General features: G+C 41.7%; 1 protein-coding gene across 2 annotated transcripts in view; it reads left to right on the top strand.

Annotated features, from left to right (window-relative positions):
- cep112 (centrosomal protein 112) overlaps positions 1–23,604 on the top strand; it is a 468,252-nt gene that overhangs the window by 79,732 nt on the left and 364,916 nt on the right. For both annotated transcript variants that reach the window (XM_080209170.1, XM_080209169.1), the window contains exons 7-8: positions 4,085–4,132; positions 4,286–4,363. In XM_080209170.1, coding sequence (XP_080065296.1) covers positions 4,085–4,132; positions 4,286–4,363 — 126 coding nt within the window. The remainder of the gene's footprint in view (positions 1–4,084; positions 4,133–4,285; positions 4,364–23,604) is intronic.

Here is a 23,604-nt window from a genome sequence, read left to right as displayed (position 1 = left end):
CAGGATGAGGGGGGATTTGATTGAGGTACATAAAATACTCAAAGGAATTGATAAAGTAAATTTTAACCGAATGTTGCCCTGTCTACAAGAGTCTCGGACAAGAGGTCATAGTTGTAGAGTAAAAGCGGGGAGGTTCAAGACAGAGATAAGGGGAAGCTACTTCTCACAGATGGTTGTGAGTCTATGGAACTTACTGCCCCAGAGTGCAATGGATGCAGAATCAATGGATTCAAGAAAGAAATAGATAAATATTTGATCAAAAGCAGGATAAAGGGCTATGAAAAAAAGGCAGGGAAGTAGAGTTAGAATGAGATGGAAGTCAGCCATGATCACATAGAATGGCGGAGCAAGCTCGAAGAGCTGAATTGCCGACTCTCGCTCCTAATTCCTATGTTCCTCTGAATATATTAGAGCCAGTCAGCTTTTTGTCCAGCCGTCATTAGCAACGTTTTTACTTCACAATGAGTGCTAAGAATATTGGCCGGTAAATTGTGACAGGTATATTGCTGCTATCCAGTCTCAACCTCTTGCCTTGCCATGAATTTTTGCACCTGTTTGATACTGGATGAGCTTGCTTCTGTGCTCCTGGAATGGTTATTCTAATTGAGCTGATTACAACGATAGCAATTCTCTCCACTCAGTCTCTGTGACTCCCTCTGTGTCTGGATCCTAGCCCACAGTAAAGATAGGCAACAACACCACTTCCACGATTAACACCAGTGCCCCACAAGGCTGTATCCTCAGCCCCTTACTATACTACTTACACACCTATAATTGTGGCTAAATTCCCCTCCAACTGATGACAGCACCATAATGGGTCAGATTTCAAACAATGACGAGATGGAGTACAGGAAAGAGAGAGAAAACCTGGTGAACTGATGTGATGATAGTAATCTCTCCCTCAATGTCAACAAAACGAAGGATATAGTCATCGACTTCAGGAAGCACAGTGGAGCACATGCCCTGTCCACATTAATGGGGACAAAGTAGAAATGGTTGAGCGCTTCAACTTTTCAAGTGTCCAGATCAGTAACAATCTGTTCTGATCCTCCACCCCCCCCCCGCCACCCCCGACACTATAGTTAAGAAAACCCACCGACGCTGCTACTTTCTCAGAAGACTAAGGGAATTTGGCATGTTGGCTAAGACACTCACCAACTTTTACAGATGCACCATAGAAAACATCCTTTCTGGTTGTATCACAGCTTGGTCTGGCTCCTGCTCTGCCCAAGATCCCAAGAAACATAAAACTTTGTGAACAAAACACAACCCATAACGTAAACCAGCCTCCCATCCACTGACTCTGACCACACTTCCCGTTGCCTTGGAAAAGCAGCCAGCATAATTAAGGACCCCACATACCCCGGACGTTCTCTCTTCCCATCAGGAAAAAGATACAGAAGTCTGAGAACACTGATTCCAGAATAGGTGCTTCTCTGCTGCCATCAGACACTTGAATGGATCTACCTTGCATTAAGTTGATCTTCCTCTACACCCTAGCTATGACGGTAATTCTACATTCTGCACTCTCCTTCCCTATGAATAGTATGCTTTGCCTGTATAGTGTGCAAGAAGCAATACTTTTCACTGTACCCTCATTCCTCTGCTGTAGTCCACATTTTCACCCTTGTTACACACCACTTTAGCAAGTAATTCACGAGCTACAACCACCTAAAAAGCATCAAAATCCAGTGTACTTTTAGTCTCCTAACTAGTGACAAACATACTAAAAATTTAAAGTACATGCCCAGTGACCATGTCTGTTATTCAGTTTTTATTTACTAATCAAAGATACAATTTGCCACATCTGGATTCTCAGCTAGCCACATGTGGCTAACATATGGACAACATTGATTTAAGCAAGTATATCAGTTAAATGTGTAAAGTTACTTATTTATGTAGCATTGGTAGATGATTAGATTTATTTACATTGCAGGACCCAGTCCAAAAATGCTTAATTGTCTCTGAACCCATCTGAGACTTCATCTCCAGTCCTTTCTGTGGCCATGTACAATCCTCTCCATTCTTGAATCCCCTAATTCCTCAGAGCAACCTCGGTCTCACTGGGAAATAAAGAAGATGTGTTCATAGTTAAACATTTTCATGTGCTCCTTATTCACAAAGCTAAAAGTTTTCAGAACTCTAACAAAACAAAATCATAGCTGAGGCTTCAAAAGTTTTCTTTTGATTGGAAGGGGACTCAATGTTCATCCAGGCTCTTGAGCAATTGCACAGATTATTGAAACATGCCTCAATTTGTGCCAAAAGCTTGTTTTAACAATGAGGGGGCGATGAACTGATTATCACTTTTGACTTATGCAGGCTCATTCATTTATGGTCCATGGTTAACCCATTAATTTCTTCATGTAGCACCATTAAGATTTAATTCAGCAGAGATGCCGAGATTTCATCGTGACAAATTAAATTGGGTTTTCACATCTTGTTCACTTATTGGCCGATCCCCAATAATTTTCAGGAGCAGTCATGCACTTTCCAACTCTTGGGATCTTGTAATAATCTCCCATATTGTATGAGTAGCCCAAAGATGTAATAAAGCTTAATCAATGTGCACATGATTGAAATGATTCAATGAGTAGCTTGTTGCTAATTAATGATGCTGAAGTTTGGCTTCCTCCTGATGTCAAATTTGGCAACTTCTCAAGTCAGTTTCGGCAGCATCAATGTCATTCGCTGCTCAAATGAAAGGATGCAAGAAATAAGAAAACAAAATGATAATCATAAATTCATAGTGGAGTCAGTATCCACACAGGGATAAGATGCCAATTCTCTGATTCATTCAATAGCATTCAATTGGAATAGGAGCAACTGAATCATCTTATTGTTATTTAATATGGAAGCCTGAATTGTTTGATAGCCACAAGCTGCTTTCACATCCACATGCCTTCCTATCTGGAGGAAGTGTAGTAAATCATATTCATTTTAATCCGGTTTATGCAGAAGCACTTTGTGTTCAAAGCACTTTGTTTTGTTGCACCTTCTGAGAATGGCTTACTGTTCATAATTGTGAGAATTGCTAGTCAGTGTTTGAAAGTCATTTTACATAGAAATAATCAAACAAATGCTTCAGGCATAACTCACTAAAGATTACCATTTGATGCTGCCCTCAGCCATAGATCGTGTATTAACTTTCCAGGCAGAATCTTTGGCAGAGCGAATAAAACTGTGAATATTGTCTAATGTTTCCACTCCTCCACTGTACCATTACCCTGTGATCTAGTAAGGACATGACACAACGTAGGACCAGGCCATAACCCTAAAAGGCTTGCAAGTTCCATCTGTTGAGCTAAAAGATGTGCTATGATTATCTTGAAATGTGTCACTGCTGGGTCAACACAATAAGGTCTAATCTGAGGGCGACGTGGTGGCACAGTGGTGACGGCGGTATGGCACGTGGTTAGCACTGCTGCCTCACAGCTCCAGGGACCCGGGTTCAATTTCCAGCTTAGCTCAAAGTCTGTGTGGTGTCTGCACGTTCCCCCCATGTCTGACTGTGTTTCCTCTGGGTGCTCTGGTTTCCTCCCGCAGTTCAAGGATGAGAGGGTTAGGTGGATTGGCCATGTTAAATTATCCCTTAGTATCAGGAGAACCAGCTCGGATAAATGTGTGGGAGTATGGGGACAGGGCCTGAGTGGGATTATGGCCAGTGCAGACTCGATGGACTGAATGGCCTCCTTCTGCACTTCAGGATTCTATAATCCTGTAACCTGATGGCCTAAAACCCCAGACCTTGGAAACATTGTTGTTTACTATATTTGAATGTGAAGAAATTATTGTGTTTCTGTGGTCAATTTAAAATCCAGGATTAGACAAAAATAGGGCTATTTGGGTTTAGCACATATTTCTTCCATTTTCTATCATCAGAAGGGTATGTATGGTCAGGACTTGAATGACAATCAATATGATAAAACTAAACAATTCTAAATACAGCTTTGATTGGTAAAGAGGAACTGCTGTTTAGGTGTCCTGTTTTTTGAAGTCACTTGATTTTGTGTGTTTAAGCTGGAGAGTTAAAAGGGAAAATGAGATCCATGATCAATAGCAATTCTTGTTTTTGTTTTTCCAGATTGAAAACCCCAGATATTTACGGGAGAAACCAATACCTGTGTCTCCGGTAGGTGTTAGATTCCCAAATGCTGATGGGTAGAGAAAGTGAAGAGACTGATTATTGGATCCTTCAGTCATCAATTTGAGTTTCCTGAAGGCTTTTCCCTTACCCTTTCCCTTTGATCACTGAACCACTTTGTTTTCCTTTTCTCTTCTATAGATTTTACCAAAAGCGAGTCTGGGAAATGTTAGCACATTCTGCAATGAGCAAACTCTGGTTCGAATGCATGAGAAAGAGGTAGGAAGATATGTGTTGCTGTAATGCCATTGGTAGCCATGCACCTGGAACCCAGCAAAAGTCAGCACCATTACGAGAAGAGTGGATAGAAGTGGACAATTCAAGGGTGGGAACGTTACATGCATTTGTTTGAATATTTTAGGGATGTCATATATTGGGTACAGACTCCTGCTGCAGAACTGCAAAAAAAAATGAAGTTCTTGTCAACTGCTTGTGACAAGATTGTTTATGTGAGGTGATTAATCTGGGCTTTCGGGCTATTTCTGAAAGTTATCAAGTGAGGTAACTACTACATCCTGTTTCTCATATCTCAGACTACAACTGGAAGTGAACTGAGGACAGGTTGTGTTATGAAATAGCGCTTTTGCCTTTTGCTCGTTCCAAACTGGAAAAGGATTCCAAAATAGATCGAAGGTTTATATAAGAGAAACACTGTATGTGCATATGGTTGAAGGTCCTGTTATGTATGCACAGAATGTGGAATGGGTCTACCTCCCATCATGATACCCTTTCCCTTTGAGCAAGAACCTGTACATTCTGGAGTTGCTGCTGTCTCCCTCTTGTTGCTGTGTTAGCCTCACTTAATGCCCTTGTAGCAACCAGCACAGTGCAAACTTGAGGGATTCAAATGTTTTTACTCTTAATCTGTAGAGTGATGATGCATCAGTGTATTTTTCTGCATTGCTGTCAGGTTTTTAGTAAAATAAATTATGGTGTCATTATTTAAAAAAAAATTGCTCTGCCCTGCTTCCGAATGGAAGCAAAGTGAAATGCCTCTTCTTGTACTGAACTTGATCGCTTTAAAAAATGAAATACAGAAATATGGATAGTTGCAAGGGATAATGTTAAAGCATCCAAAATTCAGCTATTATAAATCACAAAAATCGTAAGTGGTTGATGAATTTCATACAAATTCAAAAGTTCTGTTCCTAATTTGCTTTCTGCTGTTTATGTACAGAGTTTGTTTTTTAGCTTTTTATTTGAATTTTGGAATTATCTTTCAAAAATCTCGCAGATGTGGTTTGGGAGTAAACCAAGCAAAATGCAGATAAAGGAAGAACAAAAGGAAACAAAAAGAGGTATTTTACACTATATATGCCAGATTTTAGCAGCAATGCCAAACTTGTAACAGGCAAATGACTGAGCTAAGATTTGACCAATCATAAAACCATAAGACATAGAAGCAGAATTAGGACACTTGGCCCATCGAGTCTGATCTGCCATTCAATCATAGCTGATACTTTTCTCATCCTCGTTCTCCTAACTTTTCCCCATAACCCCTGAATTCCTTATTAATCAAGAACCTTTCTATCTCTGTCTTAAAGATGCACAATGACCTGGCCTCCACAACTTTCTGCAGCAAAGAGTTCCACAGATTCACCACTCTCTGGCTGAAGAAATTCCTCTTCATCTCTGTTTTAAAGGATCATCCCTTTAGCCTGATGTTGTGCCCTCTGGTTCTAGTTTTTCCTACTGGTGGAAACATCTTCATGTTCACTCTATCCAGGCCTCGCAGTATCCTGTAAATTTCAATAAGATCCTGCCTCATCCTTCTAAACTCTGAGTGCAGACTCAAGAGTCCTCAACTGTACATCATGAGATAAGCTCTTCATTCCAGGGATCATTCTTGTGAACCTTCTCTGGACTGTTTCTAATGCCAGCACATCCTTCCTTAGATACGAGGCCCAAAATTGCTCACAGTCCTCGAAATGGGTGAGACCAGAGCTTTATACAGTCTCAGAAGTACATCCCAGCTGTTGTATGCTAGCCCTCTTGAATGCTAACATTGCATTTGCCTTCTTAACGTCCGACTGAACCTGCACTTTAACCGTAAGAGAATCTTGAACAAGGACTCCCAAGTTCCTTTGTGTTTCTGATTTCCTAAGCATTTCCCCATTTAGAAAATACTCTCTGCTCCATTCCTGCTTCCAGAGTGCATAACTGCACACTTTTCCATGTCGTATTCCATCTGCCACTTTTCAGCCCACTCTCCTAGCCTGTCCAATCTTTCTGCTGACCCCTGCTACCTCAATACTTACTGTTCCTCTACATATTTTTATATCATCTGCAACAGTGCCTTCAGTTCCTTCCTCCAAATCATTAATGTATATTGTGAAAAGTTGTCCCAGCACTGACCCCTGAGGCACACCGCTGGTCACTGGCTGCCATCCTGAAAAACACCCTTTTATCTCCATCCTCTGACTCCTGCCAGTCAGCCAATCCTCTATCCATGCCAGGGTCTTATCTTTAACACCGTGGGCTCTGAACTTATTTAACAGTCTTCTATGCAGCACCTTCTCAAAGGTGAAAATCTAAATAAATCACGACCACTGGTTCTCCTTTATCTAACTTCTTTGTTACCTCCTCAAAGAACTCCAATAGATTTGTCAGACATGACCTTCCCTTGATAAAGCCATGCTGACTCAGTCCTATTTTATCATACACTTCCAAGTACTCCGTGATCTCAACTTTAATAATGGACTCTAATGTCTCGCCAATGACCAAAGTCAGGCTAACCGCCTATGATTTCCTGTCTGCAACCGCCCTCTCTTAAACAGCTGTGTTACAATCACCAGTCATGTGAAAAGATCATTTGAACTGAGGAATGAGTGGTTACAGGGAGGGTCCTGACAGATTGGAGATGTGTCCAGAGCCTAAACTGGGTGGGGTAATTGAGAACGGGTTGGCAGAGAGAGAATTCAGAGACATTAGGAAAAACAGAGGGAACTTTCTTCCACTAGACCCTACAAGCATTCAGGCGGGATTCTCTGACCTCCGAACTCCGTGTTTCTTGGCGGCAGGAGACAACGTGCTGTTCGTTGTGGAATTCTCTGGTCCTGCCACTATCATTAGGATTTCCCATTGAAGCCACCCCACACTGCCAGGAAACCCATGGGCAGGGGTGCACTGGTGGCGCAACCAAAGAATCCCATTGGCCTGAACAGCCGGAGAAATCCAACCACAGTGCCTTTGTTCCTATCTAAAGCAATGCTGTAAAGCATTTGACATGAATTACATTTGAAGTGTGTTCACCATTATGTGGGGAAGCGAAAGGTTCTGCTTGGAGGACACCTGTGATCAGTATGTGGCTCTTCGGTAAACGTAAGATTATGCGTTGGTTAGACCGTGTTTCACAGTGTTAATACATTGTGGGTGAAGCAATAACAAAAATCTCAAAAGAAAAAGGCTCAGAGCTTTGTGTTTTTCATATAAATACAAGTTACATAATTCCCTCCAGTTCATTGTATTTGCTGTCTGTCATTGTCTTTTCTTTAATTCTTCAGTTCATTTTATTTGGTCTACTAAAATATCAGTTCCTCTGTTGCCTCAAAAAATGTTGGCAGTGGTATAATTTGGTGATAAAACAGAAAATGCTGCCAGCGAGTCAGGCAGTACTTGTGGATGGAGAAGCATGGGGGATTAGATGTTGAAAAATCACTGACCAGAAATATTACCTGGTGTGCTGAGGGTTTCCAGCTTTTATTTTTGATTTCCAGCAATCACCTATTTTCCTTCTATTTAAATGTTTTGCAGAGGTTTTGTTTTGATTTCAGAATTTCATTGTCAGCAGTATATATTTTTTATATGACTGAGTAATTTTGGCAGTATTCGCTGATTGAAATGTTATTGCAGATATGGAAATGAGCCCCCTTCATTTTCTCACACCTCCACCTTTGCTCGAATTCAGAGATGACTCCGTTCCCATGACATTGCCCAAGGTCTGTCTCTGCAGTGGCAACCTGACTGGGGGAGAGAACCTGTCGAAGTAATCTTCTTGAGTTGGAGCAATGCACACTGGACATTGCAAATAGTAATCTACTGGTCGTGGAGGGGCTGGATATTGAGTTCAGTGTCAGGTGCCTTGTTCAAACTAACTGCTTTGTCTTGGATGGTGTCATCCCCCTGAAGTGGTGCGTGACCCCATCCACCAAAGCTGCATATTGAGAATTCCATCGCACTTTTTTAATTGAGCTATGTAGATGGGGAAGAGTTAGGAGGTGATTCACTCAGGGTCCCTGGCCTCTAACCTGCTGTGATGTTGATCTGCCTTTTTTTCAATTCAACTTCTGATCAGTGGTCATCCCCAGGATGTTGCTGGTGGGAAATTCAGTGATGATTGTGTCATTCAAAACCGAATGATACTGGCTGGGCTTTCTCTTTTCTGTAATGCTATTATATGACACTTAGATAACATAAATGTTCCCTGATGCTTGTTAGCCCGAACCTCGATGTTCCCTAGATTCTCCTTTGAGGGCCAGCATTGGCTGCTCTATTATCATAGGAATTATGAGTGGAGCTGGACGAATATTCGGTAAATAGCTCCACATTTGATTGGATTTGATTTATTATTGTCACATGTATTAACATACAGTGAAAAGTATTGTTTCTTGCATGCTATATAGACAAAGCATACTGTTCATAGAGTAGGAAACGAGACAGTGCAGAATGTAGTGTTACAGTCATAGCTAGGGTGTACAGAAAGATCAACTTAATGCAAGGTAAGTCCGTTCAAAAGTCTGACGGCAGCTGGGAAGAAGCTGTTCTTGAATCGCTTGGTACATAAACTCAGACTTTTCTATCTTTTTCCCGACAGGAGAAGGTGGAAGAGAGAATGTCCGGGGTGTGTGGGGTCCTTAATTATGCTGACTGCTTTGCTGAGGCAGCAGGAAGTGTAGACAGAATCAATGGATGGGAGACTAGTTTGGATTGTAATGGATTGGGCTATGTTCACAACATTTTGTAGTTCCCTGCGGTGTTAAACAAAGGAGGAACCATACCAAGCTGTGATACAACCAGAAAAAATGCTTTCTATGGTGTATCTGTAAAAGTAGGTGAGATCGTAGCTGACATGGCAAATTTCCTTAGTCTTCTGAGAAAGTAGAGGTGCTGGTGGGCTTTCTTAACTACGGTGTTATGCATAAGTTGGAGGAAAGTTATTAATGAAGTAATTGAAAATATTTCCCTGTGGAACTGCTGTAGTGACATTCCGGACTCCTTTGCGTGCTATACAGACAAAGCATACTGTTCATAGAGAAGGAAACGAGAGAGTGCACAATGTAGTGTTACAGTCATAGCTAGGTGTAAAGAAAGATCAACTCAATGCAAGGCAAGTCCATTCAAAAGTCTGACGGCAGTAGGGAAAAAGCTGTTCTTGAGTTGCTTGGTGCATAAACTCAGACTTTCTTATCTTTCTCCCGACAGAAGAAGGTGTAACCACAAAATCATCCTTTCCATCAGCTCTTGCTCAACAAAATTGCCAACCCTCGACCATTGACTTCAGTTTTATTGGGCTGTCTGATGACCTGCTGAAATGTTGCTCTGATGGCTAAAGTAGGTTCTCTCTTTGGCATTCACCTCTTGCAGTTTCCTGCTCATTGAGTCTCCACATTGCTTATTTGCTGCACCTTATTTCTCAGAGCTGAATCATGGGTTTTGGCATAAGATTGGAATAAACATTTTAACTTAATGATTCCTCCAGATGCATGCTGTTCCACTTGCACTCTTACTCTTATCTGCCTTGGCAAACATGCTGGTGTAATCTAATACACAGCTCTATGCCACAATCATTGCTGTGCTTTGGCTGACCGACAGGAAGGGAAGCTTGAGTGACTTTGGAGTCTTGAGCTGCCCTTTGCCCTCTGTGTGATTGTTCCATACTAGAGCCACGTATAACTAAGAAAGGGAATTGGGCTTAAATCCTCATATTTTTTGTACGGAGCCTCCTCGGAAGGGTTAAAATGAAAGTGATGGCTATAAACTTCTATTGCATATTATAGACCATCTGATGGAAATGTTCAAACAGGTGTGTTAAAGGGAAAGAGGCATTGACAGCTTTCTTTTGAGATGGAATCTTGTTGGAGGTTTGCATTACAAAGGGTGGTAATTTTGTTTCTATTTTGGGGAGGAGGTCCAAGGAGACAATCAAACGGACAGTATTAGATTGCCATACCATACCACAAGTGTCTCAGTTACATTCCTTGAATAAACCTTTGCAAAAGAAGTGTGATGTCATCCATCAGATAATGTGAATGTTGCCATGTTCTTGTTTCTCTGCAGCCAGTGTGTCTGATTTTGATTTGACTTTAATTTGATTTATTATTGTCACATGTATTACCATATAGTGAAAAGTATTGTTACTTGCATGCTATACAGATAAAGCATGCTGTTCATAGAGAAGGAAGTGAGAGAGTGCAGAATATAGCTAGGATGTAGAGAAAGATCAGCTTAATGCAAGGTAGGTCCATTCAAAAATCTGACAGCAGCAGGGAAGAAGCTGTTCTAGACTCGGTTGGTACACGTCCTCAGACTTCTGTATCTTTTTCCGGATGGAAGAAGGTGGAAGAGAGAATGTCAGGGGTGCGCGGAATCCTTAATTATGCTGGCTGCTTTTCCAAGTATAGACAGTCAATGGACGGTAGGCTGGTTTGCGTGATGGATTGGGTACATTCACGACATTTTGTAGTTCCTTGCTGTCTTGGGCAGAGCAGGAGCCATACCAAACTGTGATACAACCAGAAAGAATGCTTTCTATGGTGCATCTGTAAAAGTTGGTGAGAGTCTGGGAGTGCTCCTTCACTGTCACCACCACTTCCTGAATCTGAATACATTCTAACATGAAAAAAACAGTAGATTAACACATACTAATGGGGCTGCTGAGTTCATGTCTTTTTGTGTCAGAGTGTACGAGCAGAGTATTCAACTTCCATTCTGTATCCTCTTTTCATGTATTCTCAGAGAATATACAATAGCAAGGCTGGGACATGCACCCAGCTGCTGGGAGATATGGAAGTGATGTCTGCATGACCTGTGCTTTAAATGTCTTTCCTTTGTTGGGGAAAATGTCTGACTTTACTCAACCTGTGGGATATGTTGATGTATGCTTTTGGATTATCAGGAAATCCTAGGACATGCTCCCAGAGCCAGACACATGTTTAAGTCTTCAGCTTTTACAAGAATAATATTTGACATTGCTTTTCATTTATTTTTGTTTCCCCTTTTTTCTTGTCACTTTTTCTCTCATCTTCTCCTGAAGAGATTTGTTACTCATCGTTGTATTGTCACCAAGTACCCCTGGTATTTTGCTCAGTTGATCATTATTGATATATGACCCATTGACAGTGTTGGCAGATTAGTTTTCAGGAAGGGTATCAAGCTGAACCCTGTCTTCCCCTAATATTAGGATCCATACACACACTGAGCTAGAATAATTGTTCTGTCAAAGTAAGACTCTGATTTGGGCCCTGCCAAAGTGGATAAGCAGCTTGTTTAAAATGTTATTATAAAATAAATATAGCACTGATAGATTGGGCAGGCAAAAAGCAAAGTTGGGATAATATACATGAGGGACCCATGATGCCTCAGCAAGTTTATCTCCAATAAGTAAGTAGCCAGAATGTCCCAGATTTGATCCCGGAGTTACTCCAAATAAACTGGAATGGGTGCCAAAGAGCCTTTGTTAGCTGCAAGCCCAGTTTTTTGGAATTTAGCAAATAGTAACAGTGGGGTGGGGAACGGTGCACATTGCCTGAATTTGCTGTTGAAGGTGAGTGGTTTCTGTCCACTGTTGCACTGAAGATGAAAATTAAGCTCCTTTGGCTTATTGCTGATGATACAAGCGCTTAATGGAGAAGTGTGACATACTAAGCAAAGCTAATGAATTGGGAGTGCAGTCTGTACCTACTACATGTATCAGTCAAACATTACAGCAGAGGCAACATACTCCTTGATGGTAACCTGAAGTATACTTCTGCATGGTTCGTCTCAGAGACTGAACATCCAATAGTTATTAAATTCAATGTTTCACTAGGATAGCATGTGGCTGAGGAGGATCAGCAAGAGAAGAAAAGTGTGGTGAAAGTATCAGGTGCTGTACAACATGTACAACCTGATTATGCCACCACATTGTACATTGGATCTACTATTTCAGCCGCAGCGACCTGGGCAAGACTGAAAAGCAGCCTTAGGAGATGAAGGCTTTTCAGAGAAGCAGAGATGTGCCTGTTCTTTTGGGAAAACTCCCAAAAAACTGTCAAAGCCATGTGTCCAAATCCTTCTAACCAAACACTTCGATAAAAACAAAATTCTGCAGATCTGAAACAAAAGCAGAAAATGCTGGAAAATCTCACCAGGTCTGGCAGCATCTGTGGGAAAAGAATAGGAACCAACGTTTTGAGTCAGGATGACCCTTTGTCAGCTTTGACTTGAAACGTTGGCACTGCACACATTTGTGGTTCAGCCAGTTTGCTGTACAGTGGTACATCAATGAAATAACAGACTTATTATTTGACTAGAGTGTTCATCATATTCAACAGCAACTTAGAAAAGTGGCAGGAGTGGGGGGTGGGTGTCTTTCGAGTAGAAAAGTGGCAGGAGGAGGCTGCGATGTTTTTGGATTTCCAAAAATCATAGAATCTGCCCTTTGAGCCACTGTGCAGAATGCACTGACCTACATGAATTAAAAAGGTTTTTGCTTCATCTATGCTGCTGGTCTGCAATGAGCATCATGCAGGCCTGCATGTGCTTTCCTTTTGATTTTATGTTCCACCAGTTGCGTATGCCAGCTTAGTGTAGAAGGGAATGATGAGTGGAAGGGTGGATCGTGGAAGACAGTCTACTTCCTCCATTTGTGATTAATGATCCTCTTGCTCTTATCACTGAAGAAGCTAGGGACAGAAGAAAAGTAGTTCATACTATCACCAGAATGATTCTGAAGAATACTGTTGTGTTCCTGAAGCAGTGCTTGCATCAGGGGTTAAATTACAGGATAGCCAGTCAACCACAAGGTCTCAGGTCATTGTCAATTGCTGTACTTAATGTTCCAAAGAGGTTTTGAAAGTGAACAAGAATAGAATCTTGAATATATTGACATATTAGGATAGCAAGGGGGAACTTGTGGAAATAACGATGACGACTGCTGCATCCCTTATTAATAGAAGGCACATTTCAATAAGCGTATAAAATGCCTGATTTCTTAATTTTCCTGGAGGTTCTTATGCACTCCCTCAGCTATTGTTTTCTGTTTTGCTCCAAAAGTAGTCTGCACTGGAGTACAAATCTTCAGCACTTAAATCATTAGCACAGTATAATAGAAAAATCAACTGCAGAACATTGATTTAAGCCATTGTGCACTTTCTGCATATTGTCAGTTTTTGGTGCAGTAGTGTTTATCCATTTTGTGTTTTTTTTGTGCAGTATGCTTCAGCGTTAAGAGTAAATATGCTGCCTGATGTGTGGAATTTCCATGGTGGCTTTTTTTTTCAGCTTTCAGTTGCATTTTTACCTGTTCAAGTTGTGGTCTATTAATGTAAGCCTCCAGCTGTGCATCTGCTCCTTCAGTGGCTGCCTGGTCCTGCTCCATTTCTGGCATGTATGCTGTTTCTTGCAGAGGGATGCTTTATTGGCCAGATGTGTTGTTGCTTTGAAAAGCAACTGCTTCATCCACTCCAACATGCAGCATGCTCCAGGGCATTCGCTCAGCATGTTGGCTGGTATATTTGAGAGCAGAACTTTTCATAACTGGGACACTGTAGCTCAAGGTTGGCTCAGTGTCATCTCTTATGATGTTGACTCCAGATAATAAAACATCTTGAAGATCAGAATCCAAGACTTCAACATCAGGAGAATTCAATATTGGTTATTGAAACTGTGTTCTTCCATTCTAGAGCAAAGAAAATGTAGAATGCCACATTAAGTAACCACCTTCAAGCGCGAGTATCTTTGTATGACCTGGTGTTGGTGATATTAGTCAAGGTGATTGTGTGTGGCAGCCACTTGTAGTGTTATAAGATGGAAGCATTATGGTACCAGCATTGAGTGAAGGAGAAGCCACTGGTTTCACAGTCTTCCACTTTGCTGTCCATTCCATAGACTGTATCCTCACTTCTTGATGAGTTCTAAGTAGTGTTTACAAGGCTTGATTATTGAAGCAGCATTTTCTTGGCTTTGCCAACTTCATGGTGCTGTAAAATGCCAAGAGTTCACAAGTTCTTCTTGTGCTATTTTAGGGATTTGAATGTGTGTTTCTTTTCTTTGCTCACAGGACGTGAGCATTGCTGACTCAGCCAGCATTTATTTGCCCGTTCCTAATTGCTTTGGGAAAGTAATGGTGAACTGCCACCCTGAAGTACTGCAGTCAATGGAATGTAGGTAAACCCACAGTACTGTTTGGAAGATGATCCAGGATTTTGACTCAGCAACTGTGAAAGAGTGGCAATATAGTTCTATATGCCTTGGAGTTTTGTGTACTCAACTAATACAACTTGGCAATCATTATTGTTATGTTCTTATGTTCTTATTATCGTGCCTGTCCATTAGGTGACCTGCTGTTTGAGTTCTAAATGTACATGCTTGGATAAACCTAAGGGTGAAATAGCTTTCTCTGTATATCCCTAAAACCTGAAGTAATACTCTATTAACTCCTGATTAGCACACAACAGCAATTTCTAAACCATTATATCAACGGGAAACCAGATTCATGCAGAATGGAGATTTTTTTGTTGTATCCAAGGATTTGTGCCCAGTACCAGAAAATAAATAGCATATCATCAAAACAAACCAATGAAATTTGCAGTACAAGCATTAGTGGTTTCCATCATCCTTTTTGTTTATTAATAGATACTCATGGGTAGTAAATTGCTTTGTCTCACATCTGTTGTGTATTTGTTGGTCCTTATTAAAAGCAGTATTTTCAAAAGCTCCAAGAGCTCTGCCACAGAGATGAAAAACATATATGAACAGCATGTAATAACTGATTAAAAGTCAACAGTTGTAATTTTTATGCAAGCCAATCCATTTCAGCTGGGGTGCTAAGGTTAAAGTACGTACTTAGTGGTTTTGTGCTTGTTTGTCGAAATGAGAGGCGTCAATCTCAGCAAATAACACATTACTCCCACTCTGTCAGCATTGAGCATTCTAACTGTGGGTGCAGCAAGATCAGATGGAGATTAAAACTCCCTGAGCTCTGCCCTAGTAATATGATGTAAGCCCAACATTAGAAGAGCACCTCCTTCTGCACCAGATTAAATTATTTTGTTTGCTATCCACTTACGGGCTTTTTGAATTAGGTAACCAGATTTCAAGTTTATTTATTAGTGTCACAGGTAGGCTTATGTTAACACTGCAATGGAGTTACTATGAAAATCCCCTAGTTACCACACTCCAGCACCTGTTGGGGGACACTGAGGGAGAATTTAGACGGGCCAATGCACCTAACCAACACATCTTTCAGACCGTGGGAGGGAAATTCGAGCATCCACAGAAAACCCATGCAGACACGAGGAGAACATACAGACTCTGCACAGACAGTGACCCAAGCTGGGAATCAAACCCGAGTCCCTGTGCTGAGGCAGCAGTGCTAATCACTGTGCCACTGTGTTACCCCACACAGTGGCACTGTGTAGGCAGTTTGATGCTATGAGCACGTGCCTACGAGGAGCTGGGTTTGAATCCAACAGCCATTTCACGTGGGTCACTCATAACTTTCTGAATTTCAATGAGTTGGGGAGGCGATGGCCTAGTGGTATTATCGCTAGACTATTAATCCAGAAACTCAGATCATGTTCTGGAGACCTGGGTTTGAATCCTGCCATGACAAGCAGTGGAATTTCAATTCAATGAAAAAAATCTGGTATTAAGAGTCTATTGATGACCATGAAGCCATTGTTGATTGTTGGAAAAACCCAGCTGGTTCGCTAATGTTCTTTAGGGAAGGAAATCTGCTGTCCTTACCTGGTCCGGCCCACATATGACACCAGAGCCAAAGTAATGTAGTTGACTCTCAACTACCCTCCAAGGGCAACTACGATTGGGCAATAAATGCTGGCCAGCCAGCGACGGCCATGTCCCACGAATAAATATAAAGAAAAGAATGATTTGAAACCCAGAAGTAATGGCAAACTCTCAGCAGTATCCAGTTTCTAGATTAAAGTACTGTATTTCCCCTCTCTTCTCTAGTCTAACAGACTGTTGCCTGTTACATGCCATCTGCAGCAAGCAGGTGAGGGGTTTGTTATCAAATCTTTGACACTGTTACTCAAACTCACCTTTAGCCTGCGATTTATTTTCTAAAACTTCCACAATAATCGTAACAAATTCTGGTTTTCTGATCAGCCATTACAGAATGTCATTGGATTTACAGAATGTGTGTTTTGCTTTTAATCTGAGATGTACTCATAGATGGGCTTAAATTGTGGGAAAGAGATCTTAGAATGTTTTTGAATGACATTTGCTGAGTAGCAGGCTGTGATGTGGTTAAGTACGTGCTCATCCTGTTGTAATGGCATAGTTTAATTGATTTAGCTTAAAAGTTCCAAAGTCATTTAAAAGTCACCTCCCACCCACACTAGCATACACACACACTGCATTGAATTGTAGGCTGATGGGAAAGAATAAGAGTGCTGGGAGATTTAATACTGTAGGTCACAGTGGATAAGTTGGCCTGGTGCATAAGACAACTCAATTTTTTAGGCCACAGAAATTATGGGTGGGATTTTCTGCCACCACTGTGATGGTCTTTGTGGTGGCAGAGGCAGCCCACCAGTGGCTGGCGGCAGGATTTTCCAGTCCTGCAGCTGTCAGTGGGGTTTTCCTCTGGGAACCTGCGGTGGGGGCTTGCTGGTGATGGGACTAGAAGAACCTACAGTGGGAATGGCCAGATAATTTCAGCTTGTGTCTTTGCATCTACTTGGCATATAAGTAGCACCTGCGCCTCTGCCCCACTTTTCAGGCATGGCGTAATATATTTGCAGGAGTAGTCAGCTTCAATTTTTCACTCACAGACGCTTGTTTTGTGTAATGGTAACTTATAACTGAGTGCAGCAGATCAAGCAGGCAAAATGGGCAGTGTTGTGAAGATGCATAGGAGTCCAAGACACATCTGCGCAGAACAGATTACATGGTTCGCGCTAAAGACCACAAAAACTATCCTAAATGCTCATGTACTAAATTCATCCAATGTGCCTAGGAATTTAAAGCACGCAGGTGGAAAAATTGAATGAAAAGGACATGCCTGCTGAGGCAACTCCAGTTAAGATGGTGACTAGCTCTCTCACATCTTTGACAACTGAAACCCTGAGTGTAACTCTTGTTGTGGAGCTCGATAAACCCTGATAAAGTTTGGCCCTGAAGCTAAAATTAATTGGAGAAGTTATTGGGTCTAACTCGGGACTTCCTCAACAACATTCAGCTACCTGTTGATTCTCACGCGAGCGCCCCAATCAACATTGGGATGGCCCTCTCAAATCACAGCAACAGGATCTATATGCTAGAGCTTAAGCTGACTGTGATGATTAAAGTGAGCATGTTGCTACAGGCCAAAGCTGATGACCTGGAAAACTGGTATAGATAACAAAACCAATCATTGTTTGTCTGTCAGAGGGGACCAGAAGCCAAACCCCAACATGGTCTGTGTTGACTTTATTCAAAGAGGTGATGGGTGAGGAGACTTTCCCCAAACACCTTGAGCTAGACAGAGTTCACCCTACCTTCGACTGAAACTTTGTCCAGGCGACCCTCCCCCTACTCCTCCTGGAAGTATGGTCATATGATTCCATCGCTACAAGGAGAAGGAACTTGTTCTTTGGTTGGCAAAGGAGCACTGTGATGTCACTTACCAAAACCACCCAGTTAGGATTTACGTGGGCATAAGTGCAGATCTAGCAAGGGGGGCAGGCAGCATTTAACAACAAGTCCATGCTGTACAGGAAAGGAGTAAGCTTTGGGCTGATTCGCCCTGCCCATCTCCGCATCATGCTTACTGGAGAAGATCACTTCTTTGACATACCAGGGCCGAGGCTGATTCTTTCCTACAGTGGTACATACTTGATTCTTGACTGGGTAACTTGTTTGATGCCTCATTAGATTTTATGGTAGTAATAACTGGAAATTATGCTTTTAATATCTGGCCACTGTTGTTTAGACATGGGGTCACTGGAGATGAGCCTGTTGAATGTGCATTTGTGGACCAGCTTCTTGTTTCAGATCGTCCTCTAGGTATGGGGAATGACAGCATCAGATTTTTAGGATTTATAATTTCATAGCAATTCAGTGCTGCGTATTCCCATTCCTCTGAGGACACCTTGGTTGATGCATCAAGTTGTGGCCAATACATTTGTCTACCCTTGCTCTGGTGAAAGAACCAAACCATTGTCCAGAGCTTTAAAGCCATCAACACTGTTAAAGGATAGCACCGATCTGGTTTGGAACACCGTATGTCTTTGTATGCTGATGACATTCTATTATATATTACTAACCTTACTGACAATGAATATTCTCAGCACCTTTACTTCAGTGTCTGGCTACTAGTTAAATATCAACAAATATGTTTTCCAGTCAGCCCCATTGTCAGAAACAGATTCCCCCAGAAGCTTTCCCGTTTTGTATATCTATTGCGGGTTTTCGCGACCTGAATGTAAACGTTATACACTCTCCTGCAGCGCATCGCAAACTTTACAAACCTGGTCACCAAAATTAAGGCAGCACAGCACGAGGGTAAGTTGCCTCTTTCATAGAAACATAGAAAATAGAAGCAGGAGGGGACCTCTTGGCCCTTCGAGCCTGCTTAATCATTTGGTCATGGGTGATGATCAAATTCCATATCCTGATCCCAACTTCTTCTTCTCCCCCTTCCGTCCCCCCCTCCCCCGCCATATCTCTTCATCCCTTCAGCACCAAGAGTTGTATCCATTTACCTGGGACGGCAGAATTCTATCTATGAAAATGAACAATCTGCCAGGATTTTGTTTCTTTTTCAATGTCTTCCTATCTTTTACTGAATTTTTTTGTTATGGTTAATAAGCTGCTATCAATGTTTATCTGGGCATGAGGACTCCTGGAGTCCGTGGAGCAATATTTCAAAGAGGAAGATGGGTTGGTGGGCTAGCACTACCTAACCATTGGGCATCTGATATTCAAAAAATGTCAATATGGTCTCATGATCCAAATATAAACTGGTGTCTTATGGAAAAGCACTCCTGCTGCTTGTTCACTCTTTCTGCCTTAGTTTATGCTCGACTATCCTTATCTCCTTCTAAATATATGGCATGGTGGCACAGTGGTTAGCACTGCTGCCTCTCAGCACCAGGGATCTGGGTTTGATTCCTGGCTTGAGTTACTGTCTGTGTGGAGTCTGCATGTTCTCCCCATATCTGAGTGGGTTTCCTCTAGTTATTTCCACAGTCCGAAAGACATGCTGATTAGGTGCATTGGCCACATTAAATTCTCCCTCAGTGTACCCAAACAGGCGCCAGAGTGTGGCAACTAGGAGATTTTCACAGTAACTTAATTGCAGTATTAATGTAAACTCACCATTGAAACCATTGTCGATTGTCTCATCAGTATGTCCTTTAGGGAAGGAAATCTGCTGTCCCTGGCCTACATGTGACGCCAAAGCCAGCAATGTGGTTGACTCAACTGCCTGCAGGCAACCAGAGATGGGCAATAAATGCTGGCCAGCCAGCAACGCCTATGTCCCATGAATGAATTAAAAAAAAGTACAGGACAAGGCTCAACCTTCATCCTTGTGGAATCTTACAACTATCATTGCATGGACCCATTACAATCATTGAAACATGGGAACTGCAGATGGCGTGCCTCCCTAACCTGGACTTTTAACATAGAGAGAGCCATAATACCAGCTGAGATACTAATGGTCACTATTTATCCTCTCAAGTGAACAATGAATATTGACCAGAGACATGTAAACTGATTATTGACCTGAAACTGACTCCTGACCATTGGATTTGATGTTACATTCCTGGACTCCCAGGGTAGTCTGCTGTTAATGTCCAGCCTGCTAACACCAAAGCAGGACTCCAGGCTGACAGCAAAGCATGCCTCAAGTCTAAATCTCCTCAAAGACTCTGTTCTCTGGAGGATACCTGCTATCAGCTGTAGAGCAAACCAAGTGTCTGCATACTAACCTCATCTTGCTGCATCATCACCTATTCTGAAGAATTTCTTCTGCAGTCAACTAGCTGAACTCACCTGAACTTCAACTCATACATGAAGGAACTCTCACCCAATTCTGACATTAGCATGAATTAATTTCTATATTTTTGAGCTTTTTTAGTTTAAGTTATTCCTAGTCGTAAGACTCCTTTGTTTGCTGTCTCCTTGTGTGCTTGAATGTATGCGTATGCAGTTGCAATGATCATGCCTTGGGTTTGACTGTCCAAATTAACAATACTTCCGATTTAACCTTAGAGAGTTTGCTGTGAGTCGCTTTAAAATTAATTTCACAAACAGATGTTTTGGGAAAACACACTATGGTCTATTTCAAAACACCTCTGTTTGTAGACGGATGATGAGAAAGATAAAGTTTGCCTCTGTTCCCTGTCCATAACATTAGTCAAAGAGTTTTCACCTTTGACTAGCATAGAACTTGGATTGATGGTATTTTTTGTTGTTGGGATATCAAGGGAGGTGGAGAAGAGGAGAATAAATGGAATTCACACACAGATCAACCATAATCTAACTGACAGGTGAAACAGAGTCAAGGGGCGATACAGCATGTTCCTGTTCTGATGCAGCAATGATTGATTGCAGAACAAAGTGAAAAAGATCTTGAAGATCTCAATGTCGAGTACGCAAGACTTTGCTGCTGCAAGTATTGTCTAGTTTTCACAATTCAGCCACATGTATCTTGTGAATTTGCTGGTTTCATAGAATCATAGAATCCCTACAGTGTAGAAGGAGGCCATTCAGTCCATCAAGTCTGCACCAACCACAATCCCACCCTGGTCCTATTCCTGCAACCTCACTCATTTACACTTCTAATCCCCCTGACACTAGGGTCAATTTTAGCATGGCCAATCAACCTAACCTGCACATCTTTGGACTGTGGGAAGAAACTGGAGCACCTGGAGGAATCCATGCAGACACGGGGAGAATGTGCAAACTCCATGCAGACAGTGACCCAAGGCCGGAATTGAACCCGGGTTCCTGGTGCTGTTAGGCAGCAATGCTAACCACTGTGCCACCATGCCACCCCATTATTGTGGATGACTTTACTAAAATCAAAGCTGAAAGATCCAAGAACATGTGTCTGAGAAACCAATAATACTTGCAGCCACTCCTCCTTGGAAACCTTAAATATTCTGTTTACATTTATTCTTCATTAACCTGTCAGAATATTTCTTAGTGATCAGTTTTTCCTGCTTGTTTGTGTCATACATTTCATTTCATATTTTCTTCCCCTGAATCTTGAGTATGTATACACTTAATTGGATGCAGCGCTGTGGGCAGCAGTAGTCCTCAGTTACTTCCCAAACAAAAATTCCTCATTGGTGGATGACTGTTTAACTGCAAGGGCCATCCGCAGGGGATGATGCATAACAATAGAGTCTTGGCATTGAAATATTCAGATAATCACAACACTCCCCAGCTGGGATTGGCAAACTCTGACTCTGGACTTACCAACATCTGACTTACGGTTTGTATCACACAGTGCATTTGTTCACTTAGCCTCCATATTTTGGTGAAAAAAAATACTTTTTCTTTCATCCAAGCACCATTTCTAAACCAAGAAAATGGGAACCCACATATTTCCTGATCTCCGTCAGTTCTCCATTGTAATCGACTCAAAAGCGTTAGAACACACTTGATTTTATATTCTCTGCCCTAACCTAACCTGGGAATTAACATCTGTCCTTGACAAACTGAGACAGCAGTTCACTGCAGAATAAATAAAAGCATTTGTATTTTACTTTGAAAAGGAAGATAGCTAGCACGCTAGTAGTAAAAGGAAGTTGCAGCTTCTTTCCGAGTGAAGTCCAAAATGTCATGTATATCGCTGAGAGTGTTGGAGCCTCTCAAATAGTATCATATCTTGAGATAAGCAGCAAATTTATTTTGTTGTTTGATATCCGATCGATGTGAAATCATCTCTGCCATTTCTATAAAATGCTGTTTTTTCTATTGCACTTGGCTTCTTGATCAGATTGAACTATCCTCAGCTAAGTTTATAACTTTTAAGTCTGTCAGTAAAACTTTTAGATGTAACTTTATTGAAAAGACATACTAACTTATTTTTGCCCCTCCAGCAGTTGCTCTTTCTGCCCCCCTGTCAAATAAAACCAACTCTTCAGCTTAATTGTTCTGATGTAACTCTAATCTTAACCTTGGCAACAAAACATTTCTGCAATTCCTACGTTATGTTCCATCACACTGGCTTGTCTATGGAGTTTCCCATTCTTCTAGATTCCAGCAATTCCTGATGATAATCATCTTCTGGTTCTTGCTATGCCAAAAAACTTATTCTATCAAAATGCAGTGAACCAACTAATACCATTTTGTTAACTGACATCCATGATTCTGACATTTTATAAGACCATAAGACATTGGAGCAGAATCAGGCCATTCAGCTCATTAAGTCTGCTCTGCTATTCAATCATGGCTGATGTGCTTCTCATCCCCATTCTCCTGCTTTTTCCCTGTAACCTCTGATTCCCTTATTGATCAAGAACCTATCTATCTCCATCTTAAAGTTACTCAATGACCTGGCCTCCACATCCCTTTATGGCAATGGGTTCCACAGATTCACCACCCTCTGGCTGAAGAAATCCCTCCTCATCTCTGTTTTAAAGGAGTGTCCCTTTACTCTGAGGTTGTGCCCTCGAGTTCTAGTCTCGCCCACTAGTGGAAACGCCCACTAGTGGAAACATCCACTCCACGTCCACTCTATCTCGGCCTCTCCGTATTCTGCAAGCTTCAATTAGATCCCCCTCGTCCTTCTAAACTTCAGGTATATGCCCACACTCCTCAAGCATTTTGAATGAATACATGATCATAGTATAGCTTTCAGCATTACATTTCCACTACTATTAAATATTTTGGTAATTAATTGGCTATTGGCTCGAAACTTACAATGTCTTCAACTAAAACCCCCTACGCTTCTGAGGACCATATCCTTCTATTCCCATTCTATTTATGTATTTGTCAAGACACCTTTAAAAGTCACTACCATATCCGCTTCCACTACCACCTCCGGCAATTAATTTGAAGCACCCATCACCCTCTGTAAAAAAAAAAATCTGCCTCATACATCTCCTTCAAACATTGCCCCTCGCACCTTAAACCTATGCCCCCTAGTAATTGACTCTTCCACCCTGGGAAAAAGCTTCTGACTATCCACTCTGTCCATACCTCTCAATCTTGTAGGCTTCTATCAGGTCACCCCTCGACCTCCGTCGTTCCAGTGAGAACAAACCAAGTTTCTCCAACCTCTCCTCGTAGCTAATGCCCTC

This window comes from Carcharhinus amblyrhynchos, chromosome 21, assembly GCF_965287045.1.
Source record: "Carcharhinus amblyrhynchos chromosome 21, sCarAmb.v2.hapA, whole genome shotgun sequence".
NCBI lineage: Eukaryota > Metazoa > Chordata > Chondrichthyes > Carcharhiniformes > Carcharhinidae > Carcharhinus > Carcharhinus amblyrhynchos.
Note: the sequence above shows the minus strand (reverse complement) of the source record. Positions and strands in the feature narration are given on the sequence as shown.